Source organism: Phycodurus eques, chromosome 13 (assembly GCF_024500275.1).
Source record: "Phycodurus eques isolate BA_2022a chromosome 13, UOR_Pequ_1.1, whole genome shotgun sequence".
Classification (NCBI taxonomy): Eukaryota; Metazoa; Chordata; class Actinopteri; order Syngnathiformes; family Syngnathidae; genus Phycodurus; species Phycodurus eques.
Window position 1 is genome coordinate 8,585,004 of NC_084537.1, and position 15,407 is coordinate 8,600,410.

Consider the following 15,407-nt stretch of genomic DNA (forward strand, 5'->3'; position numbering starts at 1 on the left):
TCTTCAAATTTCAGTTACAATCAGTTCAGAGTCACCATATAGTTACGTGTATTTATAGTGTTATTTTTCAAATCAAACATCAAAAAACGTATTTAATATTTTTATTTTAGTAATTAATATTCAAATAATTTTTCTTCAATTATATTTTATATATATATATATATATATATATATATATATATATATATATATATATATATATATATATTGATAGGTAAGTAGTAGACACTAATGTAAACGTTTCATTCCCATGATGCACTTCTCCCCAACATGGCGGTTCTTTGGAATGGAGTTCAGGGACCATCAGAATAATCTACTCTGCTTCAGATTTCGATTATTAAGTGACTTATTAATGTGGCGAAAAGTGATGAAATGCTTGTTTAATCGAATTTACTGAAATGTTCCCATATAATATGTTAAAACACACACACACACACACACACACACTACTGAAAGATTTTTTTTCTCACACACTACTGAAACTCTCTCTCTCTCTCTCTCTCTCTCTCTCTCTCTCTCTCTCTGTCACAAGCATACACACACAGCTTGAACGCTCTCACACATCATACTGAAGTGTGCGTGTGTTGCTCTATCGCTGGGTGCAGCTGGCCGATGGAGGGTGATCACTCCTCCCTGCGGAATACTAACGAGGGCCTTTTGTCGCGTAACTCTCGTTTTCTTTAACTACACACACACTTAGAAAATCACAAGTTTGCTTTCAGTCTCAAACACAAAAACGCACAAACACAAAATGACAAGTTTGCCCACAATCTCACACGCATACACACACACCACATGACCACGCAAACTCACGTGGAATAGCCTGCCTACATATACGCACACGCATACACACACAGACAGGGATGCTTTTTGTCAATGGCGTCTTTTGTGTCTTTCATGTGTGAGCCAAACAAAGCATTCCTGTGTGGATGGAGGAGAGGAGGCACAAGAAGGAAAAGAGGGAGAGAGGAAAAGAGGAGAAAAGAGGGCGAGAGGGATGGACGATAAGGGAGGGAGGGAGGAAGCGCCACTTTTGTTCTTCGGGGTGGGGGGGGGGCAGAAAAGGAAAAAAGTTTGGATTACGGCGTCAGACGAGTGGCATCGCCAAGCAGGCAAGTGCAGCGAGTGGCGGTGTTGCCATGGAGATGGAATACATCCTCCTGGAGAGGTCGGTCCAAATGTGATTGGACGCGTGTGCATTTGTGTGTGTGTGTCTCTGTGTACGCATGCGTGTGTGGACTCTTGAATGGTGTCATTGTGAGTGTGAAGCTTTTGAGGGTCTCGGCCCCCCTTCACAGTCCCCAAAAAGGTGATGTAATTAAAGCCGATTGGTTATGTCATCTGTTGCCATGCTGCCTACGCCTAACGTTAACATTTCTGTCCATCCATCCATCCATCCATCCATCCATCCATCTTCTTCCGCTAATCTGGAGTCGGGTCGCGGGGGCAGCAGCTCAAGCAGGGAAGCCCAAACGTCCCACTCTCTCCAGCCATTTTGTCCAGCTCTTTCGGGGGGATCCCAAGCCATTCCCAGGCCAGCCGAGAGCCATAGTCTCTCCGGCGTGTCCTGGGTCGTCCCCGGGGCCTCCTCCTGGTATCCTAACCAGATACCCGAGCCACCTCATCTGGCTCCTCTCAATGCAGAGGAGCAGTGGCTCGACTCTGAGCAACGGGAGAGCCCGGACACCCTGCGGAGGAAGCTCATTGCAGCCACTTGTATCCGCGATCTTGTCCTTTCGGTCACGAGCCACAGCCAAAGGAGAGGGGGACCGATAAAACGACAGCTTTGCTTTTGGCTCATCTCCTTCTTCACCATGACAGACCGATACAAAGTCTGCATCACTGCAGACGCTGCGCCGATCCGCCTGTCGATCTCCCGTTCCATTCTTCCCTCACTCGTGAACAAGACCCCGAGATACTTTAACTCCTCCATTTGGGGCAGGATAGCTTCCTCAACGCAAAGACGGCACTCTACCCTTTTCTGACTGAAGACCATGATCTCACATTTGGAGATATTAATTTTCATTGTAGCCGCTTCACACTCGGCTGCAAACCGCTCCAGCGAGAGTTGAAGATCACAACTTGATGAAGTCGTCAGAACCATATCATCTGCAAAAAGCAGAAACGCAATGCTGCGGCCACCAAACCGGGTAAAAGTAATGAACAGACTTGGTGACAAAGGACAGGCTTGGCGGAGTCCAACTCTTACGGGAAACATATTGAATTTACTGCCGGCTACGCAGACCAAACTCTGACACCGGTCGTACAGTCCTTATCAAGTGTTTCAGTACTCCCGGAGCACCCCCCACACGACCCCCCTAGGGACACAGTCGAATGCCTTCTCCAAGTCCACAAAGCACATAAACTAGTTGGGCAAACTCCCATGCAACCTGGAGGACCCTGGGGGTGTAGAGCTGGTCCACTGTTCCATGGCCAGGATGAAAACCACACTGCTCCTCCTGAATCTTAGATTCGACTTCCTGACGGACTGTCCTCTCCAAAACCTCTGAATAGACCTTACCAGGGAGGCTGAGGAGTGTGATACCCCTATAGTTTGAACACACCCTCCGGTCCACCTTCTTGAAAAGGGGGACCACCACCCCAGTCTGCCAATCCACAGGCTCTTACCCTGATGTCCATGCGATTTTGCAGAGGCCTGTCAGCCAAGACAGCCCCACAACATCCAGAGCCTTTAGGAACTCTCTCATCCACACCTGGGCCCCTGCCACCGAGGAGCTTTTTAACCACTTTGGTGACTTCAATCCCAGAGATGGGAGAACCCACCCCCCTTGGCCCCTCATGCAGGTGGTGAGCCCCTGGGAGAGGGGACCCATGTTGTCTTTTCAGGCTGTGCCCCACCGGGCGCCATGGGTGTGGTCTCGGCCATCAGGTTCTCGCCAGTGAGCCCCACCTCCAGTCCCGATCCCAGAGGGGGCCCTGGTGACCTGCGTCCGGACAAGGGAAAACACCGTCCATTTATAATAATCTTCATATAGTAATATGTCCTTTCACATAAACACATATTGCTAGTTAGTTCGAGCTCTCAATGCCATGAGGCACACTTAGGCTGCAATTGCGGTTTCTGTATTCCGTAGGTTTTTACGGGAGCATGTGATTGGCCTACTGCCCAACCCTAGCACCTGGTATTCCTTGGTGGTCTCCCATTCAAGTACTAAACCTGCTCAGCTTCTGAGATCGGACGAGATCGGGCATTCTCAGGGTATTGGGCGGGAACACATATTGTGATGTAAACTATTACTACTACTACTACTACTACTACTAATAATAATGATACAGCTACTATGTCACCGGTGTCTCTCATTTTATTATTTTAAAGTCATTTTATGTGGCCCATGAAAGCAAACCATGTGCGACGTGCGTCAACTTCATGTTTCTAACTAAAATACCAAAACTGCAAATTGTCTTCGCTTTTAATAACGTTGAGCGATCACAAGCATTTTTTTTAACCAATGCCTCTTTGAAAATAAATGGAATAATAGTTTAATAAGCAATTTTAACTGGCTCAAAACTACTTTGTTGTGTATATGTAATAATATGAGGCGATTATACATTCATATGGATTCACAGTCACAATGGCTGGCCGAAGGAAACCATAACTCTCACGACAAAAATTTGTTTGACAGCGCTGTACTACATGATGAGCGGTCGAGAGACAGAGAGTTTCCAGTTGGAATTATTCGTGCAGAAAAGCAACATTTGGCACTTTTCCTATCGAACTCTTCCAGTGGTCTCCAGTTTCCAGTCAAGGACAGGTCTTTGTGCTCTGAATGCCGATCCGCTAAGACCTATCAGAGAAGAACCTTCAGTGTTTTCATCCTTAGTGATTCACTGTGTTTGTCTTTTAATGCACCACATCTTCTTTTTCTCTTCCCTCTCTTCCTTCCCCGCCGTCTCTCCTTTTTGTCCGTCGTCCCCGCCGGGAACAGCGACCGGTTGGATGTAAGTGAGCGTGTCTAATGGCTGCCAGTACAGTCAAGCGTTTGTCTGCCTTTGTGTGGGGAAGCTATGCTTGGCAACGTTACCATAATGCCATAAAACTAACAGCTTTAGCAATAACTGGGAACTTTGTGACATCATATTTCCCGAATCAAGTGAGAAGTGACTGCATTTAGAGCCACCTGGATTTTAAAATTTAAAAAGTCAGTTTCATGTAGCAAGATAAAATCTAATAGCCATGTCTATCATGAGTAGATCCACAAAAAAGTCTCAGGAAGCCATGCTGGAAAAGATAAAGGAAGCAGGTCATTTTGGTTTAAAGCAGATATTTTAGGGTCATTTGGCCATTTCCAGGGGTCCTTCAAAGACAAACCTACCCATGAAATTTGGCAGGCATGTCTATCATGAGTAGACCCACAAAAAAGTCTCAAGAACTCATGCTGTAAAATTCGTGAAAGTCATTTAAAGTACAATTTTCTTTTAGCACAACCCTTTTGTCAATTGTTTAACATGGCCGCTTCAAACCAAAACAGCCAACTTCCTATGTATTTTCGAGCATGACTTTTAAATTTGGTAGCAATCTGACAAAATCTCTAGGAGGAGTTTGTCTTTGAAGGACCCCTAGAAATGATCAACATGAGCCTAAGATAGTTAAGATGGCTTCAAACCAGGCATGCCTTCTATAGACTTTTCTGTGGGTCTGCTCATGATAGACATGTCTACCAAAAATAATGTTGCGAAGTGAAACTGGCTTCGAGGGCTGAATTTTCTAAATTGTTTGAAAAATTTTGAGTTATAACTTAAGGTTTGTGTCTCACTTCGAGTCATCGCACTTCACCACCATGCTATGCCCACACGCCCCGACGAAAATTCAAACGTTGGGAAATTTAGCGTCGCCCATCTGTCTAGTATACAAGATTAAAATTTGGGAGCAATTGGACAAAAATCTCCAACAGGAGTCAGTCTTTGAAGCACCCATGGAAATGACCAAAATTAGCCTAAAATGGATGCTTCAAACCAAAATGGCAGACTTCATGTACTGTATCTTTTAATGCATTACTTGTGAGACTTTTCTGTGCATCTATTGATGATGGACATGTCTACCTAATTTCATATTTCTAAGTGAAACTGGCTTCGGGGGCTGGAGTTTTCAAAAATTCTAGGGGGCGCTACTAAGCCAAATTTTGGGGGTTACACCCACATCCTTTATCAAATGTAAAATCTCACCAAAATGAACACACCTGCCAAATATGGTGAGTTTTGGAGTATGTCAAAGCCCTCAAAACGGATTTATGTGGGAAACCATTTTAAGTGAGACTTCAGTTGATGTTTTCTTCTCCAGATGACGTCCGCCAACCCCCCTTCCTCTCGTAGCTCCTCCCCCCAGAAGGTGTGCCACACTCAGACGCAGACGGACATCTTGAAACCCCTGCTGGGCGGCGGTCTTTCCAACGCGGGCGCCACGTTGAGGAAGCGGCGGCGAGTGTTATCCAAAGATGGCCGCAGCAACATCCGCATCGAGCATGTTAGCGGGCGGGGGTCTCTGTACATGCGAGACCTGTGGACCACCTTTGTGGACATGCAGTGGCGCTACAAGTTCTTCCTGTTCACCGCCACCTTTGCCGGAACCTGGTTCCTGTTCGGGGTGCTGTGGTACCTGCTGGCACTGGTGCACGGAGACCTGCTTGGTAAGGAGGCGTGACGGGACAAAATGTGGATATTTCATACAGGACATCAAACAGAAAAAGTTGGATTTCAGTTGTACTTTTTTGCGTGAAAAAAGTTTCATTACCATCGAAGGTTGTCACACTGCTCCAAGGCGGGAAAGTTTCTCGAAACAGGGTCTGTTCGTAAGAAACCATGCAGCTGAAGGCCTACTACTACCACCACTGTTATAAACACAGAACGTCTAGGGCAGGCGTTTGCGCAAAGCCAGGGAAAGTCTATCTGGAGGGCTGCCCTGGAACACGCACCATCAACAAATGCTTGATTTAGTAGCTTCTTCACATTGTAATAAAACTTTACCTGGACCAACTTCAGGTTTTTGAGCATCGTAATCTTCCACTTGAAGCCTTTGAAAACCTGAAGTCAGTGAACTCTTTGAATCATCCAATAAATAGAGCTTTTGTTGATGCTAAGCGCCAGTGCAGGCCTCTGGATAGACTTTCCCCAGCTTTGCGTGAATGCCTGCTCTTAGAGTTCACTGTTTTCATCTGCGGTGGTAGTAGCAGGCCTGCTGTTGCGTGGTTTGTCAAAAACAGATCCAGTTTCGAGATACTTGCCATGGATAGTGCAAATTGTACTACACGTTGGAGTAATGTGATGGTCATGACGCAGGCAGCATGGCAAAATTCAATAAAGTTGTGATCTCCCACTATTAAAGTCATACTTCCCCTGAGAAGAAGAAGTAATAACAATAGCTTACAAAAACTTTATTATTTTAAATCAAAAGTAGTATGGTAATATGGTAGCATTTTTTCATGATTAATGAAATAATTAATTTTAATTTTAATCAATTTTAAGGGGTCATTTTAATCGCATTTTCAAAGTGGAGAAAAAAAGACTATTTTTGTAAAAACAAAAAAAGAGAATTCCACAAGTAGAAAGTCAGATTGTTTTTTGTTGGTTTTAGAACAAGTCATAATCTCGTGAAAAAAAAAATCGCATGAACAAAACTATTTTTCTAGAGTCGCCACAGTACTGTATCCAGAGTATCTCCCCGTGGCTGTATTGTGATCCCGTGGTTCCGGTTGCAGAGTTCGAGCCTTCGTCCAACCACACTCCGTGCGTGATGCAGATGCAGACGCTGACGGGCGCCTTCCTCTTCTCTCTGGAGTCGCAGACCACCATCGGCTACGGCTTCCGCTGCATCACCGAGCAGTGTCCGGTCGCTATCGTCCTGCTCATCATCCAGCTGCTCATCACCACGCTCATGGAGATCTTCATCACCGGCACCTTCCTGGCCAAGGTGAAGGCTTCAGTATTTCACTCCATATATATGAACCGTTGGTGGGACAAGAAATTGTGATGTATGTCATTGCTGTTGCTTTCGGTACAGTACTGAGAGTCCAAAATCAATGTTTTTGTTGTCTAATTTAAACCCAGTATGTGAAGCTGTGATGTAACGTAATCCAAACAACCACCAACTGTTTATTCTTTAAAATACATGATTTGAAGAACAAAACATTATTCTGAGAATAGGATAAATAAAAGAGACTTTCTTGAATGTCTTGAGATGACTTTTTTAATCCCACCCCAAAAAACAAACAAAAGAATCCCTCAAAATAGGAATTTACTGTGGTAAGATTAAGACTTTTGTCTGACAAATTATGACTGAAAAATAAAAATAAAATGTTATTTTCACAACAAAACTTTAAAAAAAAAGCAACTTCATTCGTGTGATATCTTGTGTGATTTTATGATAAATAAAAAAACACATTCCCCCCAAAAACCCTCTCTAAATTAGAACATTTTAAATTAAGTCTTTCTGCAAAAAAAAACAAAAACTCTCACAAAATTGCAACTCAGACTTTATTTGCTGAAATGTGGTACTTGGAATTACAAAAAAATTATGAAAAAAAAACACATTTTCTATTTAAAAAATGTGATTGAAAAAAACTTTTCCCGGAAAATCTTTTGACATTACCAATTTTTTAATAAATTTTTTAAACTTTTTCTTACAAAAATCTCTCACAACTATGCGACTTAAAAAGAACTTTCTTTTTTAAGTTTGACCCCCCCCCCCCCCCCCCCCCCCCCTAAAATATATATTCCAACAAAAATACACCAAAACTATTTTTCTATTCGAAAAGTGTAATTTTATTTTCATACCACCACGGTTCCTTTTTCGAAAAAATCCAGAGGCTGAGCTGCACTGTATTTGTTTAGAGAGAAGTGAGTATGTTGCCTGAATGTTTCATCTGTACCGGAAAATTGAGACTTTAGTTCAAGTCCTGTCCTGTCGCCGGTCAGGTTGCACGTCCGAAGAAGCGAGGCGAGACGGTCAAGTTCAGCCAGCACGCCGTGGTGTCAACACAGGAGGGCCGACCCTGCCTCATGATCAGGGTGGCCAACATGCGCAAGAGCCTCCTGCTCGGCTGTCAGGCGAGTATCCAGAAAGGGTTGTCTTCTTTGTGCAAATAAGACAAAGGCTGATAACGTTGACAGTGGCCGCCCGCCGTCTGTCCAGGTGACAGGTAAGCTGCTCCAGTCGTCTCTAACCAAGGAGAGCGAGACGGTCCGCCTGGACCAGAGGAACGTGGCCTTCCAGGTGGACACGTCCAGCGACAGTCCCTTCCTCATCCTGCCGCTCACCTTCTACCACGTCATCGACGACGACAGCCCCCTCAGGGCCTGGGCCGCCAAGGGTAGGTCCTACGTGGTCCCTCTGCGATGGTCTTTTGCCCAAAATAAAATTTTACTCTGATAAAATGAATTCTCTTAAGATTGACTTTTTTTTCTTACAAAAAAGCTTGTTCTCAAACAACTTTATTTTCATAATATTACAACTGTATTCCTGACATAAATATAACTTAACCCCCCAAAAATCTTGAAATTTCGACTTTTTTTTCAATGAAAAACTACAATCCTATCGAAAAGAAAAATCACCAATACTCAGACTTTTTTTCTCCTGAAAATATGCATTTTCTCCAAAAATATGCTTTATTTTCATTATTATAACGCTTTCTAAAACCATTTTTCTCCCAAGACAAATTTTATTGAAAAAATGAAAAAAACATTAGTCTTTTTTGTTGTTTTTTTTCATTTTAACCCAAAATAAATTACAAAATATAAAAATAAAGTCATAGCTTTATTTTAGAAAGTCAGATTTTTATGGGATTATTATTCTTTTTTTAACTGCAGGAATAAAGTATTTTTTTTTTAGAACATTTTGATTCATTTCGTTAAAAAAACAAAAAACAAAGTTGAACCGTCAAGAGATTTTGGGTAAACAAATTTTCATTATTTTTTTTTTGTGTGCAAAAAGTCAGAAATGTATTGGATGAGGGCAAGTGAACTATGGTCATGCATGACTACTATTCATCACACATCATAAACTCTAATCATAACTAGGAGTGTCAAATTGTTGCGTTAATTGTGATTATTTAATTACAGTCAGCTTTTGGTGCTTTGGCGACACATCGAGGTGATGCTGGGAAACAGTTCTCATAAATCTGCACACCAGAGACACATGAATAATCAGCACTGATGAACAATTCATACCCGGCAACATTTGATTTCAACAATGCAATTGAGGCAAGGACTGAGAATTCATTTGTTAACCAGTGTATTTAATGAACCCCCGATATTTGTGAGGACACCTACACGATCGCTTCGTGACTTTTACTTCATTTGAACACGTACATCGGTTGCACATGATTAAAATGTGTTTAAATTGACATATTACCCCTCTTCTCCTAAAAAAAAAACATGATTTTTTTTTTTGTCAGTGTGCGTGTCCTCTCCTGTGTATTAAAATAATAAATTGAGTAATCAAAAAGGAGTCAAAGTTTTTGATCTCCTCTGTGATATGCTCATGTGTTTCTATTTGAATTCAAAAGATTTATTACAAATACCACACATCCAACATTTACGCATGAACCTTTATGTCACAGGGCTGAGTGGAGGTTACTGTATGAGCACATTTGTTATGAGTTCTAAAAAATACATGGTATGAACCTTGTGGGGTGATCATAGTCAGCCACCTTGAACGGGGTGAGGCCCTCCGCGCCGGTTCTTCCGCCTTTTTTTAGCCACACTTTGGCGGTGGGCAGCTGTCCTCCGCTTCACATCCACCTTAATGTCAGACCACTTCTTTTTTAGTTCAGCGTGCGCGCGCTATTCTGTCTCCACAGCATTGACGGCCGCACACGCACTGCGCCGTCCCATTCACTCCTCTTTCGCGTGTTGTTAACGTCGTAGGACAGCGTGGCAAATAGGATTTTCTTGCACTTCATTGAGCAACTTCACATGCAGAAAAACTATTTTTCTTCATGACCTTGCTCATTTTCCTTTTTTTCCGATCATGCAGAGATCGGCATCTCAGTTGCGGGGTTCATTTAAATATGATTTGCATTTTCAAATGCGGGCGTGGATAGGGAGGAGTCGGCTACTCCAACATGTGCGCTCATTTCCACGTTGATTGGAATGTACGAAGGAAATGTGCTTGGATTCGTGAGTACGCAGAGTTTCTTACATCTGAATATTTTTGTGCGTACGACGTTTTCTGGATTTGAGCGTACGCTAGGTTATAGGAGGAAATCCACGCAAGTCTTTGTACATGAGACCCCTGGCGTTTTAGGGTAATTATTTTCTTGCTCCAATATTTCTCAATTGCTAAAACACAAATCCCTCTGAAGCGAAGCCTCAGTGCCTTGAACCCACTTATTGAATTGATCAGTCTTTTGGTAGAACCTTAAGCACTTTTCTCTCAGAAATGTGGATTACAACTCCTTGTACTAGATAGCGCCAACTACTGTACAGGAGGGACTTGGCAGTCAAAAGGCGTCACTGATTTCAAAATGCAAACGGTTCCTTTCGACAAGACGTGCGGTGCCGTGATATGTCAATCATCTGGGGGGGGGGGCACCTGCGGGGTCCAATCAGATTTCAGGTGTGTCCAGTGCTACCCCGGCCTCCCCTCTGGCTCAGCCCCTGCACGTTGCTCAGTGACTTTTTAAAAAAAATGTCTTTATGTCTCAAAAGTATTCTGTGTCAATTGACTGTCTGTTGTCGTACTAGAGCAGCCCCAACTACCGGAGACAAATTCCTTGTGTGTTCTTGACATACTTGGCAAATAAAGATGATTCTCATTCACAGTATATACAGTATATACATTATATTCATTCATTCATCTTCTGTACCACTTACCCTCACTAGGGTTGTGGGGGCGTGCTGGAGCCTATACCAGCTGACTCTGGGCGAGAGAGTACACCCTGAATTGGTCGCCAGTCAATCGGAGGGCACATGTAAACAAATAACCATTCACACTTACATTCACACCTACGGGCAATTTAGAGTCTTCAATAAACATACCGTGCATGTTTTTGGAATGTGGGAGGAAACCGGAGTACCCGAAGAAAATCCACGCAGGCACGGGGAGAACATGCGAACAGGCAAGGCCTGATTTGAACCCCGGTCCTCAGAACTGTGAGGCAGATGTGCTAACCAGTCATCCACCGTGCCGCCATATATATATATATATATATATATATATATTAATAATGCTAAAGAAGATTTTTGTTTTGTGAACAACAAAGATTCTTTCTGCTGCTTTATGATCTGATCCTTGTGTTTTCCTTTTTTCTATGCTGTGTGTAATGACTGTTCAGCGAGGTTTTTCATTTTGACTAAGTCGGGGTCTGTTCTGAGACAATATGGTTTTCTTCGTCAGGGGTTTTGTGACTTTAACTTGGATTTTGTGTTTAAGGTACTGAGAAAATGGGTGTCGGTTTCAATAAATGTGTCATAGCAACTGAGAAAAACTGTCAATTCAATCGTCTTGTGATACAAAGCGGGTTAGCCTACCACATCACACAAGCTACTGTAGCTTTCGCAGCAAAGACATAGCAAGCCATCGCAGAACTAAACTTGAGAACACCTCGCGTATGAGTAAGTCTAAGACCTACAGGCTGACAAATGTACTTTTTGATGATGAACAATGTCATATTTGATGTTCTAACTTACAGCAATGTAATTGGTATTTTATATGTATTATCTGAAACAGACGAAAAGCAACAAGTGAAGTCTTAAATAGTTGTATATTGTTTCGAAAAGCGTTTGAATGTGTTAACTTTCGCACTTTAGGACGCTGCCTGCACCGAAGTCAGGCAAATGTACCACTACCCTATCAGTGACTTTATTTTTATTTTCCAATTATATGGAGATTGACAAAATAACAGCAATGTTTCTCCTGGTGGTTGAAACTAGAGTTTGTAGGCAGCACTTACAACTAGTCTCAAATGCAGTGGAATGTAAATGGACTCCATTTGTTTTACTCTGTTAAAAACAATAAATGACTTTAAAAAGCTACTCTTTTTGGTGATATATACCAATCTTTTGATTTGCCACAATAATATAATAATTTTCAATGAAAACATCTCAAATTGAGCGCTTTTCTCCCCAATTTCAAGTTGAGGTTTAAAAAGAGATTCATTAGATCAATTAATTACAGATAATAACTAATTAATTGTTCTTTTTTTAATGACTTGACAGTACTAATCATAAGTACATGATTATTTTCCATTCTCATTCACTTCCATCCAGGCGGCGGCTGGACTGATCCGGAGTTGGCCGACTTTGAATTGCTGGTCATCCTCAGCGCGACGGTGGAGCCCACGTCAGCCACCTGCCAGGTCCGCACCTCCTACCTACCTGACGAGATCCTTTGGGGTTACGAGTTCCCGCCGGTGGTCTCCCTGTCGCCGTCGGGCAAATATGTGGCCGACTTTGCCTTTTTCGACAAAGTGGCCAAAAGCAACGTGGCGCCCGTCTTCAAGGCGTCGGGGGGCCCGCGACACGGTTACCAGAGCAACGGCGGCGGGATGCTTCCCGACGGGTCAGACCCGGAGAAGGTCCGCCTGGAGCAAAGCTACCGGGAGGAGCGAGGCCGTGTCAGCGTTCGTATCAGCAATGTGTGAAGACCTGAACGAGACTTGTTTGTTTTTTGGACTGGGGTGCCGTCCACCTCACAAAACCTGAGCGGAAACTCAGCAAAATCAAATAGAACTGAAGAAAGAATAAGCCGGCGGGAGGTGGCAGAATTCCTTTTAAAGGAACAAATGTATATAGTCTAAACTCCACATTTTCATCTTATGGAGGTGTCTCAATACCTTTGTCCGAATTGCACATTTTATTAACTTGTCAGTTTCAGTAGGTGTCCCAATTCTTTTGTCCAAACTCCACATTTTCACTTCCTGTAGGTGCTCCAATACTTTTGCCCAAACCCCACATTTAACTTCCTTTAGGTGTCCCAATACTTTTGACCAAACACCCCCCACCCCAGGGAGGTGTCCTAATACTTTTGTACAACTTTCTGTTAAGTCCTAATCATTTTGTCCACATTGTCTTTCCTTTTTGCACTTCCTGAAGGTGTCCCAATACTTTGGTCCAAACTTCACATTTTCCCTTTTCATAGGCGTCTTCACCACTGCCTTTTGCGTACGCTTTTTCGTGGGCCCTGTTCCACAAGTGACCTATTTCAGGCTTCTGATTGGCCAAAAAGGGCCTCACGGTTCTGGCACAATGCGCCCCCGGTTGTGGTGGCATGCACTTGCAAATGCCTTTTAATGTGGACAGGAAAGGATTATGAGGGCCACACAGAAAAAAAAAATATATAGTGAGAAGAAATACTTTTATTGCGACAATAAAGTGATTTAGTTCAGAAAACCTAATTTAAAAATGTTAACATAACTATTTAAGAAAAAAAGTCTTAATATTAGACGAATTGTCATTTTTGGGGGGAACTAAGTAGTGACCTTTTTTGTTTAAGTACGATTGTTTTTTTTAATTAGATGAGAATAAAGTTGTATTTTATTGGAAACTATTTTTGTAGGATTTTTTTTTGAAAGGAAAAAATTGTAATCTCATGAGAATAGAGCTTTACGTTTTTGGATAAAAACATTTTTTTGTTTAAAAAGTTAGACATTGTACATTATTTTTTAAAACTTAGGAGAATAAAGTTATATTTTTGTGAAAAAAAGTTATATTTTTACATTTAATGAGTCATAATAGTACAAGAAAAAATGGGCTATTTAGAGACTTTAAAATTGTATTTTCTAAAAAAGGCCATAACCTCACGATAATAAAGTCAATATTTTTATAAAAAGATATTTTTTCAAGAAGATATTTTTTCAAGAAAAAATACCTTTTTACAGTCTTATTTTTTTGAAAAAGTTAGAATATTACAAAAATAATGTTTTACTTTTGTAGAAAAAGTTGATTCATTTTCATTATTTTATATTATTATTCTTTTGTAATATAATGAGAATACATTCGAGAATATAGCTGTGCCTTGAGATAGGAGTTCACTTTGTGGCGTGAACATGCTTGTATCTCAAAAGAGTCATTTCTTAAATCATTATTCCCCATTGAAAGAAATGGAAAAGATATGAATCTGCTCTAGCACACCCCCCAAAAAAACCCACCAAAATGCGTTTTAAAAAAAAAAAGTTGAATCCTGAAACTTGCGCTCAATAACATTATACTGTGTATGTATGGTGTATTTTCTCCCCACATAACCAGCAAACATGGAAAATGTGAGCACAAAACACGACTGTATCTCAAGTTTTGTCCTTCCCTGTTGTTTTTCTGTGGAGCGTATCGGCAGTTGTCAAACCAGCTCAACGGTGCATTAGCACCACCAACTAATACATGTTGTCCTTCCACTGCAAAGAACCCATTGTGAATTGATGGTGGCCGGATGTTGTGAAGTTTGCTGCAGCCATCTAGCGGCGGAGGTCTGTAGCTACTCTTAGCCAATTTTCTGCTTGAATCACAAGACAAAGAAATTGGCCAAGCAAACGCCTGTATCTCAACATACTTGTAGGTCAAGGCGCTCGTATCTCAAGGCACCACTGTACTCTATTGTATTTATGGTTTTACAATTGTCTTCAAATTCCTACACAAATACCACTTTTGTCTTCAAATAAAACAAACAAACAAACAAACAAATACAAAATAAGCCTTATACTAAAAAGAATAGATAGATTCTCAGTCATCCAGGTCATGATAATCTGCAAAGGTTGAATCGAGGCAACTGGACTGTTCTTGTTTGTTGAAGACGTTTCATCTTAAATCTAAATTCCCCGTGTGGAACCATCTCTCCCCAAAATGATCACCTCATTCAATGGGTAGAGTGGCCCTCATGAGCCGTTTTGCCACAAGAATTTTGTTTTTGTTTTGCCACAACCCACAAATACTGAGCCTCCACACTGGAAATTGAGAACCGAGGAAGGATTTGGGATGAAAGGTGGAAAGTCTTAAACACACTGGTACAGTCAAGTTGCTTTGATTCACCTTTTGAGAATCGAAAAGGAGTCCTGCGAAAATGGTATGGTATATGACTTCTTCTTCGAAACAAAAATGAATACAACCTTATTCCTGTAAGATTGCAACTTTATTCTTGTCTTATAAAAAGGAATTTTCTTTTCAGTGTGGCCTTAACACTGCTTGGTATTTTTGTATCGTGAAATAGGGGGTCGTTTTTTTTTCTTTTTTCTTTTTGAATATCTGTATTTGTGTACACGGCCACTTAACATCAGGGGGGAAAGAAATCAGTATGTTAGGAAATCTAACAAAAGAATACTGCGTGTGTGTTGTTATCGGAGATGATAAGCTGGCGGCGTTCTGTGGAAAATTCAAATATTGACACAGCAGTGAGAAACGGTTCACTAAAAACCACAATCACTTGACTCATAAAACCCCCACCCGCAATTTCCCCGATACCTGTC

The 15,407-nt window shown here is 41.8% G+C and overlaps 1 protein-coding gene across 1 annotated transcript; it reads left to right on the forward strand.

Moving 5' to 3' along the window:
• Window positions 1-1,108: 1,108 nt before the first annotated feature.
• kcnj10a (potassium inwardly rectifying channel subfamily J member 10a) lies at window positions 1,109-13,665 on the forward strand. Its single transcript, XM_061694140.1, has 6 exons — window positions 1,109-1,168; window positions 5,300-5,645; window positions 6,714-6,925; window positions 7,930-8,061; window positions 8,147-8,324; window positions 12,223-13,665. The coding sequence occupies exons 2-6, from the start codon at window positions 5,300-5,302 to the stop codon at window positions 12,594-12,596; spliced, it is 1,242 nt and encodes a 413-aa protein (XP_061550124.1). The 5' UTR covers window positions 1,109-1,168; the 3' UTR covers window positions 12,597-13,665.
• The last annotated feature ends 1,742 nt before the right edge of the window (window positions 13,666-15,407 follow it).

Excerpts from the sequence above, each read along its gene's own strand:
- kcnj10a (XM_061694140.1), top strand. The coding sequence starts at position 5,300 with ATGACGTCCGCCAACCCCCCTTCCTCTCGTAGCTCCTCCCCCCAGAAG. Across the intron at positions 5,646-6,713 it reads GGTGCACGGAGACCTGCTTG|AGTTCGAGCCTTCGTCCAAC; the intron begins GTAAGGAGGCGT and ends TTCCGGTTGCAG. Across the intron at positions 8,325-12,222 it reads CAGGGCCTGGGCCGCCAAGG|GCGGCGGCTGGACTGATCCG; the intron begins GTAGGTCCTACG and ends ACTTCCATCCAG.